This window comes from Neophocaena asiaeorientalis, unplaced genomic scaffold (genome assembly GCF_003031525.2).
Source record: "Neophocaena asiaeorientalis asiaeorientalis breed wild unplaced genomic scaffold, Neophocaena_asiaeorientalis_V1.1 scaffold46, whole genome shotgun sequence".
Classification (NCBI taxonomy): domain Eukaryota; kingdom Metazoa; phylum Chordata; class Mammalia; order Artiodactyla; family Phocoenidae; genus Neophocaena; species Neophocaena asiaeorientalis.
Window position 1 is genome coordinate 2,932,015 of NW_020175393.1, and position 21,622 is coordinate 2,953,636.

General features: G+C 51.2%; 1 protein-coding gene across 3 annotated transcripts in view; it reads left to right on the forward strand.

Moving 5' to 3' along the window:
* Positions 1–10,078: 10,078 nt before the first annotated feature.
* SCUBE3 (signal peptide, CUB domain and EGF like domain containing 3) overlaps positions 10,079–21,622 on the forward strand; it is a 37,297-nt gene continuing 25,753 nt past the window's right edge. For all 3 annotated transcript variants that reach the window (XM_024766301.1, XM_024766299.1, XM_024766300.1), the window contains exon 1: positions 10,079–10,163. In XM_024766301.1, the coding sequence (XP_024622069.1) occupies positions 10,079–10,163 (85 nt within the window). The remainder of the gene's footprint in view (positions 10,164–21,622) is intronic.

Genomic DNA, 21,622 nt, shown 5'->3' on the forward strand with positions numbered 1-21,622 from the left:
TTGCTCCCTCTCCATCTTTCTTTTCCTTCTAACCATTATTTCCCTCCCTTTCACTTCTTTTCTTGTCCCCTTTCCCCCTTTCTGCTCTGTTCTCTTCCTGCATCCATGATGAAATAAGAAATCCTGCAGAGTACATAAAGCCCAGAGCATAGAAAGTCAATTCATGACATGAGCCAGCCATGCTGCTGCCTTGCTTCAAAGTCCTCAGGGTTCCTGGAGCCTATGCAACGAGGTCGACCCCTTAGCACCAGGTGGGAACAGGCTCTTCATCATCTGGCCCATCCTACCCTTCAGATCTTCCTCCCCACCCCCTCAAATCCTTGTCTCTGGTTGAACCACATTGTTAATTCCCAGTAGACATTCCCCCTCCAAGTCCTTGCTCACCTCGTTTCCACCACTTGGAAAGCCCTTGCCCTCTTCACCCAGCTCCATGTATGGGATTCTATGTATTCTCTGGGGTCGTCTTTAAACCCTCCCCTCTGAGTCGTCCGCAGGCTTCCAGCTGGAATTAATCTTTCTCTTTTATGCCTTCATTACTGTAGAATTTTATGCTGGCACCTCCGTATTGGGGTATTTACCATGCTCTGCCTTACATTCTAATTATTTAGTTGGAAATTTCTCTCTCCTACCTAATTATGAGCTCTAAAAGAGAAACTATGTCATCTTTGAATTCCCACATCCTTTAAGTTCCTGGCACACAGCGCAAAATGAATGTCAAACTCATTAAAAATTGAATCTCTGGTTATACAGAAACACACAATTAATTCCACATCTTAACTTCACCGACGTGGGAGTATCTCATTTATAATAATTTCAACTGCAAATTGTTTGAAGCGCTGGGTGCCTTGAGTAGGCTCCCCAAGGTCTGATTTCAGGACTTCACCAAGGACTGGAGGATGGTATGTTAGACGGCGGCACCTACTGGTAAAGGGTAGCATTACAGCTTGGGTCGGCCCGAGAGAAGCAACCGAATTTCTCAGTCAGCCCCAGCAGGACCAGACCAGGATGTGGAGGGGCGGGTGAGGGCAGAAGAGGACTAGGATGAGTTCCGCTCTCTCCTCAGTAGCCCTTAGGCCTGAGTCAAGGTCAGGGCTTGTTCTCCTTCAGAGCACTGAAGCCTCCTGCAGACCAATTTTTGCAAGACTGGGGCGAGACACCAAGGAATCCCAACCTGGCTGATGCCCCTTAGCTTTGTCGAGCCAGCTCGGCAGATGCCTAGGACAGAGGAGAAATGGTGGCATGAAGAAGGGAGAGCCTCTTAACAAATAAGGGAGGCAAACTTTTGTAAGGGTATCAACACTCAGCATAAGCACACAGCTGGCAAGGATTCCAAGCCCTTCCTTGTCACAGGTTTTCAGCTTCTTCTAAAAGGATTCTCAGTCCTGTAAGGGCCCTTCTTGGAAAATACAATAGAGGCTATTGGGGGAACTGAGTTTTATTTTACAGCAATTCACTTTATGAGTTGATTCATGAGTACCTTGAACTTTGCCCCAATACCTCCACTCATCCTTTCTTTAATCCAGGATACCCACAGGAATTATAGTGTTAGTTGGAGAGGTCCCCCTCCATCTCTCCATCTTTTCCTCTGGGGAGGGAACCCAGTGGGGATCTGGGGAGGAGAGCTATAAAGTTAGGCAGTTCAGTGAGTGTTCCCATAGCCCCTCCTTTGCCACACCTTTGTTAAGGCTTCAGCTGATAAGTAACGTTTCAACTCACAAAGGACTAATCCTACCACCCTCTCTTACAGGGATATTTATATTTGGAACCCAAGAAACACAAGTTTAGCTCAAAGGAGTTTATCTTCTAATGATGGGATTTGAAGCATCAGTATGAAAGATCTTTGATGAAGGGGTAGAGATGATGAGGGTTCTGCCTCCTGAGTCTGCTTCTCCAAGGTTCAGATGGGGAACTCGCCTGTGTACCTCGCCCCATCCACTTTGGTCCCAGGCCTCTGGGATCATTGATTCTCTCCCCAGTTTCTTGCCTCTGGCCGCTGTATCCAGACTGCCATCATCCAGTTCTCCAAAACTTGAGGAGGTCTTGAGCTCTGACTTGGAAGATTCCAGCCCTGATTCTTTGTCTTCCAGAATCTCAGAGTCTCTGGCCAGAATAGTCCCCTCCTAGGTCCCCTGCATCTTTGTGATCTCTCTTCAGCTTGGCATCTCCACACCGCCCCTGGTTTCCACGTTGCCCCTCCGTTTAACACCCTTTTCTGCCACCAGTCCTTTAGGCAACCCAACTCAGGCTGGTGGGAGGCAGGAAGACAGGTCAGGGATGCTCGACCTCTCCTTGGGATGGATTCCCATGAGCTCACCATTCCTTCACTCTTTCATTCATTCAGCGAACATTCACTGAGCAACTATGTGCCAGGCCTGTGCTTGGGCTGGGGATACAGTGGTGACCACTATGGGTCCTGCCCTCAAATGTTTGACAGACTAGTGAAGGGAAACAGAGCATTACAGCACAGCACAGCACAGCCAGAGCCGTCACAGGGGTAGGTTTCAAGGACCACTGAGCGCCAAGCCTGTGGGGGCAGTAATAAGACTTCATAAACAAGGTACATTTAAGCTGGATCTTGAAGGGTAGTAGTGGTTTTCCAGCTGGCAAGAACATGTGCCAGGCATGGCATGGCTTGGGTGTACTGGTGGTGAGATCAGAAGAGAGACGTGAAATGTCATTGGAGAGGAGCGTTCAGGACTGGTACAGAGGGCCATGTATGTCACCTTAAGGAGCTGGAACTTAACCCTGTCAGACAGTGGTCCATGGGAGAGACATTGAGTGCCTGGACTAAGGCAGCAGCAAGGGGAATGGTGAGGGGATGGAGAGTGGAGGGGAGGCGTGAGATCGAGGGAGGTTTCAGAAGTTTCACCCTCAGGACCTGTTGACCTGTTAGATGGGGAAGGAGGAGAGAGTCTTTTCAGATTCTGAGAAATCCAGCTGGGGCTGCTGAGTGGGTTATGGGGCTGTTAACCTCAAGATGGAGATCAGGAAGAGGACAGGTCAGGGGCGAGTGTTGAGAGGGACAATGTTTGGTTGGGGGTCAGTTCAACTCGAGGTCTTGAGAAATACCAATGAAAATATCTAGAAGTGGGCAAAAATATAGGATGAGTTAGAGATACAGATCTGAAAATTGGACGTACAGAATTAGAGTTAGAAGGAAAGTTGGGGCTAGGGATATATATTTGGGAGTCATCAGCACATTGGTGATAGTTGGAGCCATAATGCCCCACAATGTGGGGCAAACCGTGCACCTACTTTGTGCTGGACCTTCCACACGACCTATCAGTAACCCTCCAACAACCTGCAAGTTCAGAATTTTATCCTCCCATTTTCTAGATGAGGAACTTGAAGCTCAGAGAGGTAAAGAAACTTGTTCAAACTCACTCATTGTTGGGGATGGGATTTAAACTTAGAACCATCTGACCACAAAACCAATATTCTTTCCTCCACCCTTGCTATCCCTGGGTTAGAGTCCCTGGGAAGGTCACGTAGTGTAAGAAGGGAAAAGACCCAAGCTAGAAGCACTTAAGAGGCCAGTGGAGGGAGAGTGGCTGGCAGGATATTGGGGGAAAGAAAGGATTCCACGAAGGGAAATGTTCAGAGGCATCTAATGATGCAGAGAGGTCAGGCTAGATAAGGACCAGCGGGCAGCCCCAGATATGGAGATGGGGAAGTCGGCAGAGACCTAGCAGAGGGGTGTTAGAGTGGGCCTGGGCTGGATTGCACAAGGGCGAGGGGTGAAGGAAGCAGGGGAGATGGAGAGCAGGAGTCCTCCTCCTAGAAGTTCAGGAGACTGGAAGGACAAGAGGCAGCAGAGTCTAGGGAAGTTTGTTGTTGCTGCTGTGGGATGCTGCAGGTTACACTGTGTTTACAGGAGGAGAAGGAGATGAGGTGAGGGATTCAGGAGAGGGAGGGGGTAACTGACAATATCAGCTCCCTGTAGGGGCAAGAGGGGTTGGCGTCCTTGCCCATGTATGTGGGACTGGCCTTAGCCAAAAAAAGGGACACCTCTCCGAGCAGTGGAGTGAGAGGGGGACAGGAGTTAGGAAGTTCATGTCACATCGCTTCTGGCTTCTCAATGAAACAGGAGTTGAGAGCACTGACTGGAGAAGTAAGGGGGCCGAGGTTGGTGGAGGGGAATTCAAAGTTTGGAAGAGCAGCTGTGTAGAAGGTGACAGAGGAAAGGCTCAGGGCAGTTTGGAGACCTGCCCTGTGATGTGGAGAAGTCTGGAACCACACATCAGTGTTCATGCCAATTGGCAGGTTGGAGATTTTTGTTTCCTTCATGGAAGCAGCCAGGGAGCAGGTGGGGAGGAAGCAGGTGGCAAAGCGACTCAGGTGTGGGGGTGGGCAGGGAGGAAGGGCTGGGCGGACACCGGGATGAGGGGCCAAGGAGGCTGCCCAAGTAGGGAGGCTGGAACAGGTGTGGGCTGTTCGGACCGGGCTACCCCCCTTCCCCACCAGGTCCTGGCAGGACTGCCGGCAGACCTCTCCACAAAGACAAGACCAAGGGCCTTGGAAAAAGTTACTCCTGGAATCCCAGGGCCAGAATAGACTTTGAGAGAGAGTTACTTCCAATCTTCAGCTTATCTGGCCAAATGGCTGCTCAGCCATCCTGGACAGGTGGGAAACAAGGACCAACCAGAGTCAAGCTGTCCACTGACCTAGCATATGCTCCCCGCTTCTTTCTTCTATTTCTTTTATTGTTGTTGTTCTGACTTTTCTCTCCATCTGTCAATCACTGATTTTTGTTTATATTTCTATCTTGTCCATCTCTTTCTAAGTGTCATCAAGATTCACCTCAAGGGCTTCCCTGGTGGCGCAGTGGTGGAGAGTCCGCCTGCCGATGCAGGGCACACGGGTTCGTGCCCCGGTCCGGGAGGATCCCACGTGCCGCGGAGCGGCTGGGCCCGTGAGCCATGGCCGCTGAGCCTGCGTGTCCGGAGCCTGTGCTCCGCAATGGGAGAGGCCACAACAGTGAGAGGCCCGCGTACAAAAAAAAAAAAAAAAAAAAAAGATTCACCTCAAATCCCTCCTAATGTCCACAGAGCCTTCTCGGATGATCGACTCCTGTTTCCTCTGACTTTCTCTGGCACTCCGTCTGGATTCCTTGATGTTGCATTCAGATGTTGTTTTGCGTATACAAATCTTGCCCTCCTGGTAAGACTCAGGGCATTTGGGGGATTTGCCTTGTGAGGTGAAGGTCTGGAACCGTGCACTGGTGCTGATACACCTCTTTGATCAGGGATCACATTTTCTATTTCTTTTGTACACTCTAGAGGGCCTAGGACGGTGTGTGTTGGGGGGAGGATATGAGACAAGTACCATATGCCACTTGACAGAAGGATTCATGACTGATCAAATCATCAGGAAAAGGGAGAACTGGAAGGGAGACTGGCAGCTCTGAGGTACTGACTAAGGAGCACTGACCCAGGAGTCAGAAGTCAGGGGAGACATGGATTCTGCTTCTAGCTTTGCCTCTTTAATATGTTGTGTGACCGAGGGCAGTCATGTGACCTCTCATCATTAGACAAGTTGATGGCTAAAGTCTCCTGAAATTTTACTCCTGTATGAGCCTCCGGAGTAAGGGTACTGTCCTCTTACCTCTTGTATGTGAAGGAGCTGGTCTGCCCCCAAATGATTAAGCTGTAACGGTAGCAAGAATATACTGGTTCTCTGTGTTTTCAGAGGAGGCAGAATAGAGAACGGAGAGGGTATACACATTTCAGAGTCAAGCCTGGGCCCCAAGTCCTGGCTTTGTCCCTTCTTAGTCGGTCATCTGGGCAGGTTGACCTTACTTTAGCCTCAGTTTTCCCAACAACAAAATGAGGATAACAATTCTTGCCTGATCAGCTAGTGGTGGAGTGCCTGGCACAGAGAAAAGCACTGAGTAAATGGTAGCATGAGCTCTAATTTGTGTCTCAGTGTGTCTGTGCCTTCTTAAGGCAGGGTAGGAGGTGCAAGGTGGTTCGGAAAGAGGGGTTCCGGAGCTACTCTACCTGGTAGGTAAGTTTCCTTCCAACTTTCCAATTTGGAACTGCTACTGACAAGGGCAGTGTGCTGGAATGCATGGCATTTTTGGAACCTTTTCAGTAGGAATGTGTGACAGACAGGAACCTATGGAGGGTGGTGAGACTCGAGCCCAGTTAGCCGCACTCACACCCAGCTGCGTCAAACTCTGGCCTGGGACAAGACTGCTCCTTCCCAGGCACTAGTATACCTTTACTATCAAACACTTGTGGTCTTTGTTCCTTCTGAGAAGTAGTGGAAATAACAACAATAGCCACCACCTATTGAATGCCTACTATGTGCCAGGGCTTTTCCATTCATTATCTCATTTAAATAACACCATAACCCTATGAGGTTTTTATTCCTTTTGTCATAAGAGAAAACTGAAGCTCACTGAGACTGAGTAATTTATCTGAGTCACACAACTCAGATTTGAACTGCAGTTTTATTTTACTCTAAGGCCCATGTAGTTAAACAGTGATTTATGCCTCACTTATGAGGTTGTATGAGCATACCCATTTTCTAGATGAGAAAGCTGAGGCTCAGAGAAATGAAATAAATCACCCAAAATAGAACTTGGGGTAGTGTTGTTTCAATATGTACATGTTCTCCGTTAAGACTATAATATCCTGTCAAGATAGAAGCACTGGCTTCACTTTACAGATGCAGAAGCTCAGAAGCAGAGAGAAAAAGCAAAGCCTCATGGAAGGAGACTTGGCAGGGGAGGTGAAGTCCCTGAATGTGACAGAGCCCTGGCAGAGGTGTCCTTAGAAGCAGGATCAGAACCAAGATGTATTGGCTATGGGCCCCCCAATCCCATCCTCTCCCTAGACATTTGCAAGGGAAATTAGAACCAAGTGAATGTCAGAGGTCTCCCTGAAGGAAAGTAAAGCCCCAAAGCAAACTGCCGCCTGAGGTGAGTGTGGGAGGCCTAGAGAACGCAGGGATATTTTGCCCCCGCCAGTAGGGCATGTGCTGCTGCTTTTGTCTAGCGCTTGCACGAGCCATCTCATTATTCCTTCCTTGTCATCTTCCTGAGTCCCTGTCTGATTGTGAGTCCCTGCAGAAGTGGACAGGGCATAGGGCAATGTGACCCGCACCCCAATTCACAGTACCCTGGTGATATAAGACTGTTTCTGCTCCTATAGAATCCTCTGAAGGGCTGAGGGTACCAGATTGGATGGTGGGGAGCTGGGCAGGGAACTGCCTCTTCTGCCCAGATGTGGAGAAAACTCACCTTCCTAGAGGAGCAGAGGAGACGAACAGAGGAAAATGAGGGGAGAAAAGGAAACTAGAGTAAAAGACACTGAGCTTCCCAGAGATACAGTGGCTAAGGTAAGGCCCACCACCCTCCCGCCACCGCTCCCCACCAAGCCAGGGCAATGTCCACATTCAGAGGACCAGGAAATCATGCTGAACTGGAGAGAAGGTCTGAGTTAACCTGTTAATCAGCCCATACGGAATCCTCAATGCCCACCTCACCTGTGGTTTAGAGGGTGGGCAGGAGCCCTCCTCCCTAGGGACCCAGAGGACCTCACACCAGTGTCCAAAGCAAGGCAGAGACAAAGCAAGCACAGTGCAATCTCCCTTCCCTGCCTTGGGGGAGCTAATCAGGCTCTGTGCCCCCATGTTGATCTGGCAACCTCCAATTCTTTTTCTTTCTTTCTTTTTAACCACTTTCCTGTTTGGGGCAGAGAGGATAGCAGGTTTGCACTTGTCCTCTAGCCCTACACATAATTGGTGGCAGCAGGCAAAGCTGCTTCAAGGGGAGGGGTTTGCCAATGTAATGAAGGAGGGAGGGAGTCCTAGAGTGACAGGGCTGAAAGGGACTTCAGACATCATCTGACCCAAACTTTTGTGGCCTCCACACCATTCCCATGGTCTATGTGCTCCCATCCCAACCGTCATCTCTCATGCCATGCAGTGGTTCCCAAGGCCTCCTTCCCCAGGCTTCTTAAGGGCACTGTCTCCTTCCCGTCACTGAGCTAACCTGCCATCTTGTTTTCTAGATGAGGACACGGAGGCCCACTGAGGTGTGACTTGCCCAAAGGTAATCTTTGTCCCGGGATAGAACCAGGACGAGAAACCCAGATGCCCAAGTCTGTTTGCATCCTCCTACTTTTCCACTCAATCGCTAGGGGAGGACGGGCCCAGTTCTTCTCCCTGGGGGTTAAGGAAGCTTCTGACAAAGCAGAGCTGTCACCCCAGCTGATGTGGGCTGTCAGTGTCAAGGGTCTAAGAACTGAGTTATTTTCAGGGGGAGCCCGGTCATTGTCCCTTCCTCCTGGGTACCCTGAGGGCTCTCTGAGGTTAGTCTGTGTCCCAAAGTTCTCTTCCCTGCAGAAGACCGGCTCTGAAGCATAAGTAGCTGGCTGGGGCCTGGCAGTCTCATTCTGACCAAAGCTCCATACTCCAAGAAAGCTCCCACTACCTTTCAAGAGGTCCTTCATCTTTCCGCTAGAATGGAAGGAGAGAAGATGCAGAGCTGGTAAATGCGTCAGGAGGTGTGGTCCACGGTTCAGGGACACTGCTCCTTTGGCACACTTTGCCCCTATTTTTAAAAATATCGTTCATCTTTCCTTTTCTGCTCCTGCAAGTTGGAAGGATGAAGGCTTAAGAATGTTCTGGTGGGGACCACATCTTGAAGGTGGGAGGGCAGGTATGGAGGAGAACGTTGTGCCTATCTTTGGGTCTCTGTGTTTACACACATAGGCAGATTTCTGCGGGTTAGCCTTTGCCCCTGTGCTAAGCGCATGAGACTGTTTTTTATAAATAAACCCAGGTCTGTGCGGGTAGGGCGCCGGATGGGCTCTCTCCGAGGCCTTAACTGCAAGGGAGTCTGCCCTGGAGCTGGCAGTTTCAGCTGCGGAAACGCTACTTTCTTCTCGGTCCTCAATTAAAGTGGACTCGGCACTACGAATTGGGGACTGAGTCCTGAGGGTGTGGGGTCTGTGGTGGAGGTGAGAGTTGGGAGGGCGTAACTCGACCCGCTGTCGGAGCCGCTCTCAGTTTTTCGAGGTCCCGTGTGGCTGTGTCCCGCGTGTCGGGCTGTGTCGGCGGGCGAGCCTGAGTGCCCGTCCGGTCTAGCCCAGCCTCCCCGACACCCTTCACTCTCTTTGTCTCCTGTTGTAGGTGTGAGTGCAAACCTGCGTCGCACAGCCCTCATCGCGTGCGAGCGCGGGGGCGCACCCTAGCTCCCCCACTCTTTCCGCCGGTAGACAGGACGAGCCGGAGCCGGGTGCTGTTTGGTCTGGAGCCGAGCGGTGCTTCCATTGATCCATTGATTGTGCGCGGTCTGCGCCTGACCTCCCTGCTCCCGGGGAAGCCGTCTCCATGGAGACCGGGCCCGCTCCCCCAGCGCCGGATTGTAAATTCCTGCAGGCAGCGGCCCGGCAGCCTGGGGAGGGGGCCGCCGCGCCCGGGCGCGCAGGGGGAGCGGCCGCCGCGCCGAGGCCCCATTTGAAAGAAAAAAGGCCACGGAAAAGGAGGTGGTGGAGGAGGAGGGGGAGGAGGAAGAAAACGAAAAGGAGCGAGGAGAGGAGGAGAAAGAGGAGGAGGAGGAGAAAGGCGAAGAAAAAGAGACGGAGCCTGAGAGAAGGAGAAAGAGCGAGGGAGGAAGAAAGAGAGGCAGAAAGGGCGTGTTTCTGGCGCTGCGTTTCCCCTCCCCTTTCTCAGGTCCCTCGCTCGGGCTCTGCGCGCTCTCCGCTGCAGCTCTCTCCAGACGAAGCTGAGAATTGGGTGGGATTATACGGAGCAGCCCCGCCGCCGCCGCTAGCGGAGCCGGGCTTGGAGAGGGCGGGGGCTCCCCTCCGTCAGCGGCGCCGGGCGCCCCCAGCCTCGTCCCGCTCTCCGCCTCGCTCTCCCCGGCGTCGGGCCGGGAGAAGCCGGCAGCATCGGGAGCCTCTCGCCAAGGGCGCCGCGGTCCGCGGTCCGCGCCCGCACTCCCCGGCCCGGCCCCGGCGGGGCACCCCCTCCCCTTCCCCCTCCGGCGCGAGGGGGCCCTGCCCGCTTCCGCCCTCCCCGGGCCGCGAGACCGGCTCCGGCCGCCCGGCCGCCCGTAGCTTCAGCCATGGGCTCGGGACGCGTGCCCGGGCTCTGCCTGCTAGTCCTGCTGGTCCACGCCCGCGCCGCCCAGCACAGCAAAGCCGTGCAAGGTAAGGAAGGAGGGGCGCGCGGGCGCCGGGCTGCCTGGGCTGTAGGGCCCGAGGGCGGGGGCGCGATTTCCGAGGGGCAGGGCAGGTGCTGGGAGGCGTGCTGCTGTCAGGAGCGGGCACTGTGCACCCGCACTCCTCGGCTGGGGGCCTGACCTCTGGGCGCTGCGCCCCAGGCGAAAGGCTGGAGGAGCCAGGGGCGGTACGGGTGAGTGAGAAGTTTGGGGAGCCGTGGGCAGAAGTGACCACGCATCTCAGAATTCTGCCTGACTTCATTGCCACCCCAGCATCTTCCAAAGACTTCTGGTCCTCCAGAAGTATGAGAGAGAATCTTCTCTCCTCTCAAACATTGTCAGAAAACTTAAGTTCTGGCCTGGACAGACTGAAAGAATGAAAACTTTTTCAGCCATGCTATATTTCTTCCCCTCGCCCCCAGTCTTCAAAGTTAGACAGAAATTTCGAAGTTGTCTTATCAGAAAAATGTTAAACAAAGATAGGATCTTTTAAGGAAAACCAAAGAACCAACTGTCTCCCTCTGGATGGTAGGGGGCTGAAGAAGAGAAGAAAATTTCTGTGACTCTGGCTCCCGGCAAGAATGTCGCATTTCTGCCTGTTTGGGGGGAAATCTCTTTCGTCTTGCATGGCTTTCATTTCTTATCATAATATTTATTTATTAAGGCCTTGGGTTTCCAATTCCATTTAAATCCAGGTCAGAATTGCATTAAAATAACAAAGTAAAATTCCAGGCTGGGGAGCTCTGACAGATCCCTCTAGGAATTAGAGAGAGACAGGGAGGCCCTCCCGCCCCCATCCCTGACCCCAGGCTCATTGCCTGGCCAGTCCCAAGGCTGTGCTGGCAGAAACCAGGCTGGTGGGCTACAGTTCTCTTGGGGACAGACTCCCCTCCTCCTTGACCTCCTGCTGCACCCTTCCCCCATCGAGTCCTCACCCAGGAAGAGATTTATATGGACAAAAAGAAAATTCCTCATGCCTCAGCTTTGCCCAGGAGAATATGATTCTGCCTATTGTCCTAGGGGCTCCTTGAAGCCAAGTTGGGGTGTGGAGGTGGCTGGGCCACCAGGGAAAGTTGAACTTGGGAGTTGGGGAAGTCTGAGTCTCTGGCAGTCAGGTCGCTGTGTCCTGGAGCCTGAGCACTTGGCTCGTAAGCCGCTCTGTGTCCTGGATGGGCTCCCACTCTCTTAAAAGGAAGGTGCTATATCAGTGCCATCCTCTTCTCCCCAAGCACTGCCTCTTCAACTACCCCCTTCCTCCTCCAGCCTGTCCTTTAACAGAACCCAAACACTAGAGACCCTTGGCTGTCAAATACCAGACCTCACCCCCACCCCTTCCAACCCCAAACTGCCGCTTCTCTAGTCCTGGTTCCAGACAGCCCACTACCACTGCCACCCCCAGGCTGGGAGTAGCCCCTCTCCCACTGTGGATTTGCTTGTGTTTTCATAAACAAAGGTGGTTTTTGTAGTGCATGCTGACTTACTCATAACATGGAATTAGCTAGGGAGTTTAGTCTGAAGGAAGGAACAGATTTCATGCAGTAATCTAGAGACGAGATAAGGGCCTCTTTTAAGTTGAAGCCAGTGTCTGTAGTGGCCTAGTGAGGCTGGGGCCAAAAGGAGGAGCAAGCAGTATATTCAGGGGGGGTTTGTGGGGCAGATGGAGACTCCAAGAAGGGACAGGTGCCATCAAGCCAAGGCTTTCAAGCCTGAGAGATCAACATCCTTCAGGGACAGAGGGACTCAGAATCTCTCGGAGGTACTTCAGGGCTCCCTCTTGCATTTCATCCTGCTGCTGCTGTGGGAAATGCAGCCAGAGCGGAGGCCCTGCCCTCAAGGAGCTTACAGACTATAGTTTTGCCCACTGCTTATCTCACATTCGAGCCACACTTGCTCTGCCTGGGCTGCAGTTAGCTTCACGTCTTCCTTCCTTCTGATCCCTGAGTCTAGCTGGGCGTAGATTCCAAGCCTGTCGTTTCAGCTACCTTTAACCCTACTATTCAGGAAATTTATCAACCTGGTCTTCTAGAGTTGCCTCACAACAGGTTTGCTGGTATATGGGGACATCTGTGGTCCCAAATCTACAGGCCAATGTTGCAGGAAGGACAAGTATTGACCGGGCAGGGCAGCCTTACCCATAGACGGTGCTGTGGACATTCCTTGGTCTCAGACATATCTCCAAGGTATCACCAGTGCCAGAAGGTGTGCTTTGAATGCCACATGCTTTTAAATGAAGCTCTAGCAAGTCTTTAAAATACAAATAACCTTGGCAAGTATCTTGCCAAGAGTTACTATAGCACTGGGTATATCTGAGCCTCTGTCCCTTTTCTCCAGAGATTCACCAGGGGAGAACCAAAGTGGTGTGGAATGGAGAGGAGGGGAGGGACACAGAAGGGAACCCTGAGTATGCAGGTGTGTGTGTGTGTGTGTGTGTGTGTGGGTGTGTGGGTGTGTGGGTGTGTGTGAGGTTTACCATGATCACCCACAGGTGACATAGCTGGTGTATGTCTCTGTTGTGAGTTAGTTGTTAAGCATGTATACAGATGTTTTGGTGTCTTTGAGAACTGTGTGTGTGACTGGGAATGAGTGAGCATGAGGGTACATGATTTTGAGTGTTTTTCAAGTGCCTGTCTGTGTATTTTAAAGTAGACAGACTGGATAACCAGGATAATTGTTAACTTAAAAGCATTAATTTGCTTTGTTTTTTTTGAGGGGGGGCTGGTGGTGTGCAGCAGTGGTTAAAAAGACCTAATCCTTGCATGGGGCTCAGGTTACAGCTGAATGAAAAGGTCTCCTGGCCTCCTGGGGAAAACTTGTCCCCAGGGCCAGCTGGGAGAGCCAGCCTGGCCATTTAGTTTACCTGGTTGTTTCCTCTCCTCATTAGGGATAGAATTTTGATAACGTCGTATATTTAGAGTTTCCAAGTAACACCATCCCTGGGACTGGGCGCTCATCTGGCAGCAGACAGTGTCTCTCTGTCTCGATGCGTCTCTCCGGGTCTCTGTCTGGGTGTATGTGTGTGTCTCTTTCTCTTTCCCCCACGCCTCTCTTCCTCTTTAATGTGGCTGTTTCCTCTCCTCCCCGCTTCCCTGGGCTCCTGTGGCCGGCTCTTACAGTGAGGGGACTGTTCCTCCTAGCCCCTCCCTCCAAAATATGAAATGAAAACCATAACGGTGTCAGCGGGTGAGGGTGGCCCCGTGGGCAGCCGGCTATTGCCCGTGCCCCATCCAGGCCACACTGGGGAGAGAGAGGGAGAGGCAGCCTCCACTCTTGGAGCCTGATCTTCCCTTTAAGCCTGACCCCCACCCCTCATTTTTCCAGAAGGGTGGAGAGGTGGGGGTGGACTGCTTAGAAATTCCTCAGGAATCCCTTTGACCTCTCTTCTCTCAGTGACATGTCCTCTAAGGGGGTGGGGAAAGCCTGGAGCCAGGGGAGAACTTTTCCCCTTCTCACCCTTCATCTCCCAAGTCTCTGCAGGGTGGAATGAGAGAGAGGGGACTAGAAGACACCGAGGCCAGAATTACTACAGGCAGAGAACGAAGAAAGTTATCAGCACCCCTAAATGAGACTGTTCCCTGAAACCTTCAGGAATCCGAGCACATGAGAACCGGTTTGAGATGTAAGCGGCTGGGACCTGTTGTAAAAGGAGCCAGCCCTGGGTGTGAGTTTGGGAATGCGCGGTGTGCACTCACTGGGGCGTGTGAGCGTGCGTGTGCATGACTCAGGGTGTGTGAGTGTGTGTCTGTGCTCTGGTGAGAGGGAAAAGGAAGCAGGCAACGTGCATTTTGTTTTCATTGGAGAAGTAAAGAAGTGGAATGGCTAGGTCCCGAGCCTTGAACTGAGCATGGGGGAAGGGAATGGATGGCTTCAGACCGTCTTGAGAAGATGGAGGTAAAGAGCTTGCTGCCTGAACTAACCCCAGTCCCTACCCCCGGCTCTGGTCCCTGCGTGTCAGGGTGTGGGCCTCCTTTGACGTCCCATACCCCTAGCACATGACCACTTATAAGAAAGAGTCCCTGTCAGGGCTGGAAACTGCAGAGTTACTCTGAGGCTGGCAGTACCCACAAGAGGCCCAGACCTGGGGACAGCTTCTTCAGGCTCAGTTATTAGACAGGAGTCTGGAAACAGAGGGACTGCCGGTCCTTGGGGGGAAAAGTGATACAACTGCCAACCCAGGGATGTTTGAGGGGTAGAGGAGCTAGCTGCCTGCACTAAGTGGGAACGTGGACCCTCCCCTCCTCGTCCCCTTTGGCCCCTCTGTCACCAGACTGGCCACTCTCTTCTTTTCATGCCCACATACTGCTAGCCCCAAATGACACAGGGTGGGAAGTATGGTAGGTACCAGTGGCTTTAGGTAAATGCAGAGCCCGAGGGTTGGGGCCTCTGAGGACATAACTGAAATTCTCTTCCTCACTTACGAAATGGACGAGAGTATCAGTAGGGTCCCTTTCAGCTCTAAGATTATGCATCTCTTCAAAATCCTTCCAGCTGAAGGTGGAAGACACTATAGCAAGCCCCAGTCCTGCAGCTGGGGCTCCCCAGGCTTCTCGCCTGAATCTCATGCCTTTTTCTCCCTGGGCCCTGCTTCACTCTCTCCTGCCCGAGTCTACGTCATGTGGCTACTCTTCTTTTCTTCACCCCCACCCCCACTTTCCTGGGGCCTCACATACCTGATAGCTCTTACCGTGTCCTTAAGTGGGGTATTTCCCCCTGGAAACAGCCCCTGCAGGACACGTGTGTGTTTTTGTGTGTGCGAATGTACGTGTACCCAACTGCATTGGGAAGTAGAGCTGAAATGTTTGTGTCCTGGGAACTGAGTACTCTCTGGGCAAGGCCCCAGGGCCCCAGTTCTTGCCCCACACCATATAGTCTCAGTTTCCAAGACTAGCTCTCTCTGTTGTGCTCCAACCTAGACATCTCCCCTTTTCAGGCCAAGGCACCGTCTTGTAGTTGCCATTGGATTTTGCAATTTGGCCCTACAGGCAGAATGATGCCCCTTAAATAGGGTGCTGTGGCCCTCACTCTTACCTATGGTTTCCCTGTGGCTAGAACCATAGCCCTAGAGATCTGTGGGGTTTGGATGTCAGATCCTCAGGCCAGGGGCTATCTGCCTCTGGTCACTGATGGTAACAGCTGAGGACAGACCTGGGCAGGAGCTGCTGGGCTGGAGAGAAGATCCAGAATAAGGAAACAGATCTAAGGAATCCCTCGGAGAGGGTGGAGTGTCAGGATATGTGGGCTTGGGGGGAGCTGGGAGAAGGGGGGCGCTTAAAGGGTAGACCCTGGGGAGCAGGTTTACAGAGAGGACGTTTTTACAAGTTTCTAATTATATTTATTTGGAGTTTTCCTCTGGCGGTTTGAAGCTGTTAACAGCAGGAACCTGTATCCCTGGTGTTTGTTTTTGTTTCTAACCAGCTGCTTCGCCCAGCCTAGTGAATCCAAGGGCAGGAGACACCTGCCCGCTGCTGCACTGCCCACCCCTTCCTCACTGGAACTCTGTCTGCTCCCACCATGGTGCAACCACCCTCCTTCGCTGCCCACACACAGCCCTGCCCTCCTCCCTGCTGCCCCCATGCCCAAAGCCTGGGAGCATCTGTATGCCTACTGCTGACTTACTCCCAGGAACATCCGAATGTCAGTTCCAGGCCATTCCGTGGTTCCACAGTGGATGCTTGCTTCATGTGGAACTAAGTGCTAAGTCGGGGTGGGGATGGGCGGGGGGCGCGATGACAGCCAAGGCATGATTCCTCCGTCATACATTTATAAAAGACATTGTATACTGAGAGAGCACCAGACTGGGAGTCAGAAAACCTGTGTCCTGGCTGTGCACCAGCTGTTTTCTCTTTCCCAAGATGCTGTCTCTGGGCGTGTCCCTCATCGATTCAGTGAGAGACAGGACTGTTTGAGAACCACATGAAATGGCCTACATGAAAGAACTTTGCGTGCTTGATGGAATTATACATTATCTGACATCATCACTGTTTATCTTGTTATTTTTTCCCATCAATTTGGAGAGAGAAGACTGATCATCATGAAAAGGGAATGTGCCTCAGCCCACGGACTGACTCCCTCTCCGGTATTCTGTTCTTTCCTCCCCACTGCCACTACCCTCTACCCTACTCATCCTCTAAACACCTCTGACTCAGGGTTGTTGGTTTAGTCCACACTGAAAGGGAGAAAATTCTTGTCCATTTAGGGGTACGTTCAAATAAGCAAGGAGCTGGATTAGGAATAAGATAGGACACTGTCAAGTTCAGCCCTGCACCTCTCCAGCCACCAAGCACCAACTGCTTTTCCTGGCTCTTCAGTTGAGCAGGCTAAGCTTGTAGGAGAGGGAAGCGTACTTCTTTAAAAGGAACAAAATACTCTGTCTCCTCTCCTTAGGGTCGTCTGTGTGGTTTCCTGGACTCTCTCCAAGCCTGTTCATCCCTGACTAGGCTTTGTCCAGGCTGAGGATGGGCCCAGGCTCCAGCTGAGGTCACAGCCCAGTTCCAAATTGGGAAGACAGCCTGAGAAGCCGGAGCTGGGATGCCAGGCTCCAGCATGTGCACATACGGGTACCTGCAGATACGCACATATGCAGGTACACGTACGTGCACACACTGCAGGTGAGGGTGTCATGGCCAAAACCTGAGCTGGTTCTACTCTGGATGTTACTTGGATGTGGGAGGCAACATGGAAGAAAGGAGAGGGGAACTGACCAGGAGCAGCAATGGAACATTGGCCCCTGGTGCCCTGTCGTGAAGGTGTTAGCACTGAGGCTGGGGGACATCTATCTGACAAGGATACTCTGAAGAGATGCCTGAGTAGTCCCAAATAGCATCTGAAGACCCTGAGGACCTGCGTATTCTATGGGATTCCCTCTTATACTAGATTTGTTGGTCCCATCTCTTCTGGCTTCAGCATGACCAAATAGAAGCCTTTAAGTGGGTACCTTACCATCTCTGAGTTACCGGTCTCCCTACCCTTAACTTAAAACTAAATTTCTTGGGACTGTCTTCTACCCAGAACAGTTGTGGGGTTACAGGAGAGAAAAGAAGCTTTTTCTCTGCAGTAACACAGAACAGAAAGGATGCCACAGTATGGACCTCATCCACTCACCCACCAACCCATCCATCTATCCATGCATCCATCCATGCATCTGTTTAGCAAATATTTACTAAATGCTTTTAATATATTAGTCTGTCTTGATGAACTGGTTTGCAAGGCAGAAATAGAGACACAGATAGAGAACAAACGTATGGACACCAAGGGGGGAAGCGCGGGGACGGGGCGGGGCGTGTGTGGAATGACTGGGAGATTGGGATTGACATATATACACTAATATGTATAAAATAGATAACTAATAAGAACCTGCTGTATAGCACAAGGAATTCCACTTCTCTGTACAGTAGAAACTAACACAACATTGTAAAACAAGTATACCCCAATTAAAAAAAAAGTATACATATATATACATATATATTAGTCTGTCTTGTTCGCTGATGAATGCCCAGCGCCTAGCACAGTGCTTGGCATGTTGAAAATGCTCAATAACTGTTTGTTGAATGAATATGCTCAACTCTATTCTAGCTGCTGTACAGGTTTCAAAGATTCAGAAGCCACGGCCTCAGGGAGCTCAGAGCTTCCATAGGAAGAAAATACACAGGAACCAAAAGTTAAATAATGGTGTAAGGTAGCATGTAAGAGGCATCGCAAGATGGCGATTGGTCAGAGGATGAGAGAACCTGACAGTAAATGCCTTCAGAGTTAAAGAGAAAGAGTAAATTAGAGAAAGCTGCACCAGTCAAAGGTAGCTTCCCAGCAGTGGCACCTACACTCGGTCCTCAATGATGCGTGAGGCATTTCAAGAGAGAAAAATAGAGGAATGAGGTAGACACAGCAAACATCCTGGGCTATCCTGGCTGGGCAAGAAGGATGCCACAGCCATGTGGGCACATGAGGACACCAAGCAAGCTCCTTTGGACCTTTGCAATGGGCCCAGCAAATTTGTCCACAACTACCCCCAGCCCCTCTGAGTAGTAAGGTGACAACTGTAGTAACATAAAGATGGGGTAGACTCTACCTACGGGCATCTGCTTCTCTGCAGCCTGCATTCCTGCTCATTTGCCCTGGTTATTCCAGAGCTGGACCTGGGCAAAATTTTGAAGCAGATAAAGTGTTTATTTGGGGGTCCTCCTGCTTCTGTTTTAGGGTACACTTCCCCATCCTCAGAAGGGAATCTTAATGCTTAAGCCTGTGTTGTAATAATCCACCTTTTCTAGTCTGTCCTCTAACCCTCATATCCCCCACCTCATCCCACCCCTCCTCCCTGTTTAGCAGAATTTATGCAGTGCTCTGTTAGGTGCTGAAGCAAATCCAGAAGAAACGTCAGATGGTGCGGGGAAAAGCTGCTGCCGTTACAGACCTGTGCATTCATGCCAGGAGAAGGTGAGGCAGGGAGGTCTTGGCTCGTCTGTGGTGTCTTTGCAGCCACCACTCTCCCCTGATTCAGCTTGTGATCCAGGCCAGTGCCTGGGGTGGGGGAAAGGGCACAAAAGGACAGCCTTTCCAGAGGATTGTGGAGGGCAGCTTTTTGGTTCCCAACTGGCCTCTCACCCACTGCACCTGCTGCTTGGGCAGTTCCCAGCATGGGCAGAGTAGGCAGTGACACAGATACCTTTAAGAATATGTCTCCCCCAAATTCCCTGTACCATCACGTGCTCCCCTAGTGCCGCATCCCCCCACATCAGGCCTCAAATGGGGCTTTGTTAAGGGGAAGGGGAGAGGGGTTCAGAAAGGATACTGGGGAGAAGGTTGGAGAGAAGGAATAAAATAACGACCTTTATTGAGCATTTACGGTATGCCTGCACTGCAGTGCTAAGTACTTGATAAGTATTAACTCATTTGACACTCATGGTGGCCCCATGAGGAGGTGCTGTTATCATTATTCCCATCTACAGAGGAAGGAGCCGGCAAGTTCAGAGGCTGGCCCAGGACCACAAGGACATGCATGCAGCTGGCATTTGAACAGACACAATAGCACTCCAGAACCCGTTTTCCCAAACATTCTGTCATGTTGTTGCCCCTGGTCTCTTCCCAGCTTGGGCAAATAGTCTATCACATTATCTGAGTTGGGAAAGGAAGACAGAGAGCAGTCCAGACTCACGCTGGAGATCCTGATGCAGCTGGTCTAAGAGAGTGCCCAGACAGTCAGCCACATTTTATTTATTTATTTATGGCTGTGTTGGGTCTGCGCGTGGGCTTTCTCTAGTTGTGGTGAGCGGGGGCCACTCTTCATTGCGGTGCGTGGGCTTCTCGTGGTGGCTTCTCTTGCTGCAGAGCAGGGGCTCTAGGCGCATGGGCTTCAGTAGTTGTGTCTCGCGGGCTCTAGAGCGCAGGCTCAGTAGTTGTGGCGCACAGACTTGGTTGCTCCGCGGCATGTGGGATCTTCCCGGACCAGGGCTCGAACCCGTGTCCCCTGCATTGGCAGGCGGATTCTTAACCACTGTGCCACCAGGGAAGTCCCCAGACAGTCACATTTTTTAAAAGGTCCCCTGGGAATCCCAGGGTGCAGCCACTGGTCTAAACCAATTCCTGCCCAACAGTATCACCTGGTTTGTTAGGCCAGCTAGTAAACACCTGCACCCTGAGAGAATGAACTAAGATGAGACCGTGCCCATGGGTGTTGAAGGGATCCCTGCATGGACAAATTGGGGGTGGACATATGTGGGGGGAGCTCTGAAAGAACTGGCAAAAGGAGACACTGGATATAATTTGGGGCCCTACTTCTGAGCTCTGTTTTAGGCTTGTTCTGCTTCAAAAGATTCCATCCAAGTAATAATTCCATCCTCAGTGAGTGACCAGCCAAGTGAGGAAAGCTGCACATGCCACACAAGATGGCTTTAAAGTATTAGCGGAGCAACTCAGTAATAGCTGCAAATGAGCTGAGGCAAACTGAGTCCCCTAGGACCTGGAACTTTCCAGGAATAGGGCTACCAGGAAGACAATTTTTGAGCCAGTTTTGGGAAGCTGGGAACAGTGTGGCTACAAGAAAAAAGAAAGGACTGCATTTCAAATGTGAAGAATGAGATGTGTGAATGTGTGAAAAGGGGTAGGAATGGTTTAAGTGTTGGAGAGGGATAAGTATTGTGAGCAGGGAATGAGGGCGAGGGATAAGATGGCAGGAAAAGCCCAACTGCCTGAAGGGTCTAAAGGTTCTGCCAGGAAGCCCGGGTTTGCTGCAGTCAGCATAAGGATCCACTCTGTAGTACTGGTGAGCATTGAATCAGAGGCAAACGGAAGAACTCGGAGCCCAGCCTGATGTAGACTGTTGTAAAGCCCCAGCTGATTTCAGAGACAAGCATGTACCTCTGAGATGGCCCTAGAGGAGGAGCTTCCAGATGAGTTTCCAAGTTGTCCTGGCTGCTGGGGAAGGGATGGAGAGACACAGAAGGGGAAGGGATGGAGAGACACAGGAGGGGAAGGGATGGAGAGACACAGGAGGGGAAGGGATGGAGAGACACAGGAGGGGAAGAGGGCTCAAAGCAGGATGAACATGGTGATTTTTAGCACTGGCATTGCCCAGTGCTCTGTACCTGCCTCTAAGACTCACAAGGGTTACCACAGGGAAGGGGGTGATCGTCCAGTCCCCTTGCCTCCGGGGGCCCCAAAAAGAACATCTAAAACTTTGGATTCCATTCAAAGATTAGAATTAGTTGTTAAAAGATATTTTCCCCAACATGGAGGGCATGTGCAAATGTGGGGACAGAGGATAAGGACTTGGACCTCAGAGTGCCTGGTCTTTCTTCATGCATTTAACCACACTTGAAATGTCCTTTCCCCTTCTAACTGTCTAATGGTTACCCAACTTCCAAAACTCAAACTTGAATCCCACTCCTCAGGGAGTTTTTTTGGTCCACTCGGGCCCAGGGTATCCCTTATTCAGAACTTGTAAAGCAGTGCTGTCCAGTAGAACCTCCTGTGATGTTGGAAGTGTTCCACACCTGTGCTATCCACTGTGGTAGCCGTTAGCCACGTATGGCTGTTGAGCACTTGGCCTGTGGCCAGGACAACTAAAGAACTGAATTTTAAAGTAATTTAAATTTAAATAGCCACATGTGCGTAGTGGCTACCATCTTAGCACAGTCATAGAGCACCTGTTATCTGAATCAGTGATTTAATTATTATCATCTCAAGCTTCTGATACTTTATTAGGTACTTTACACAAATTATCTCATCAGCTGTTCACAGCCTCTCATGAGAAGGGATTATCGTCCCCATTTTAAAGAGGAACAAATAAGAGAATCAGAAAACACGCCCTAGAGAGTGGTAGGGCTGGATTTGAACCTGGGACTGGCTGATTATTGTCTTTCTACAATAGGACGTTTCTTAGTACCATTTTCTCTTCATCAGTTGGACAAACTGATTCTCCATGCAGTGTCTTTTTTTTTTTTTTTTTTTTTTTGGGTA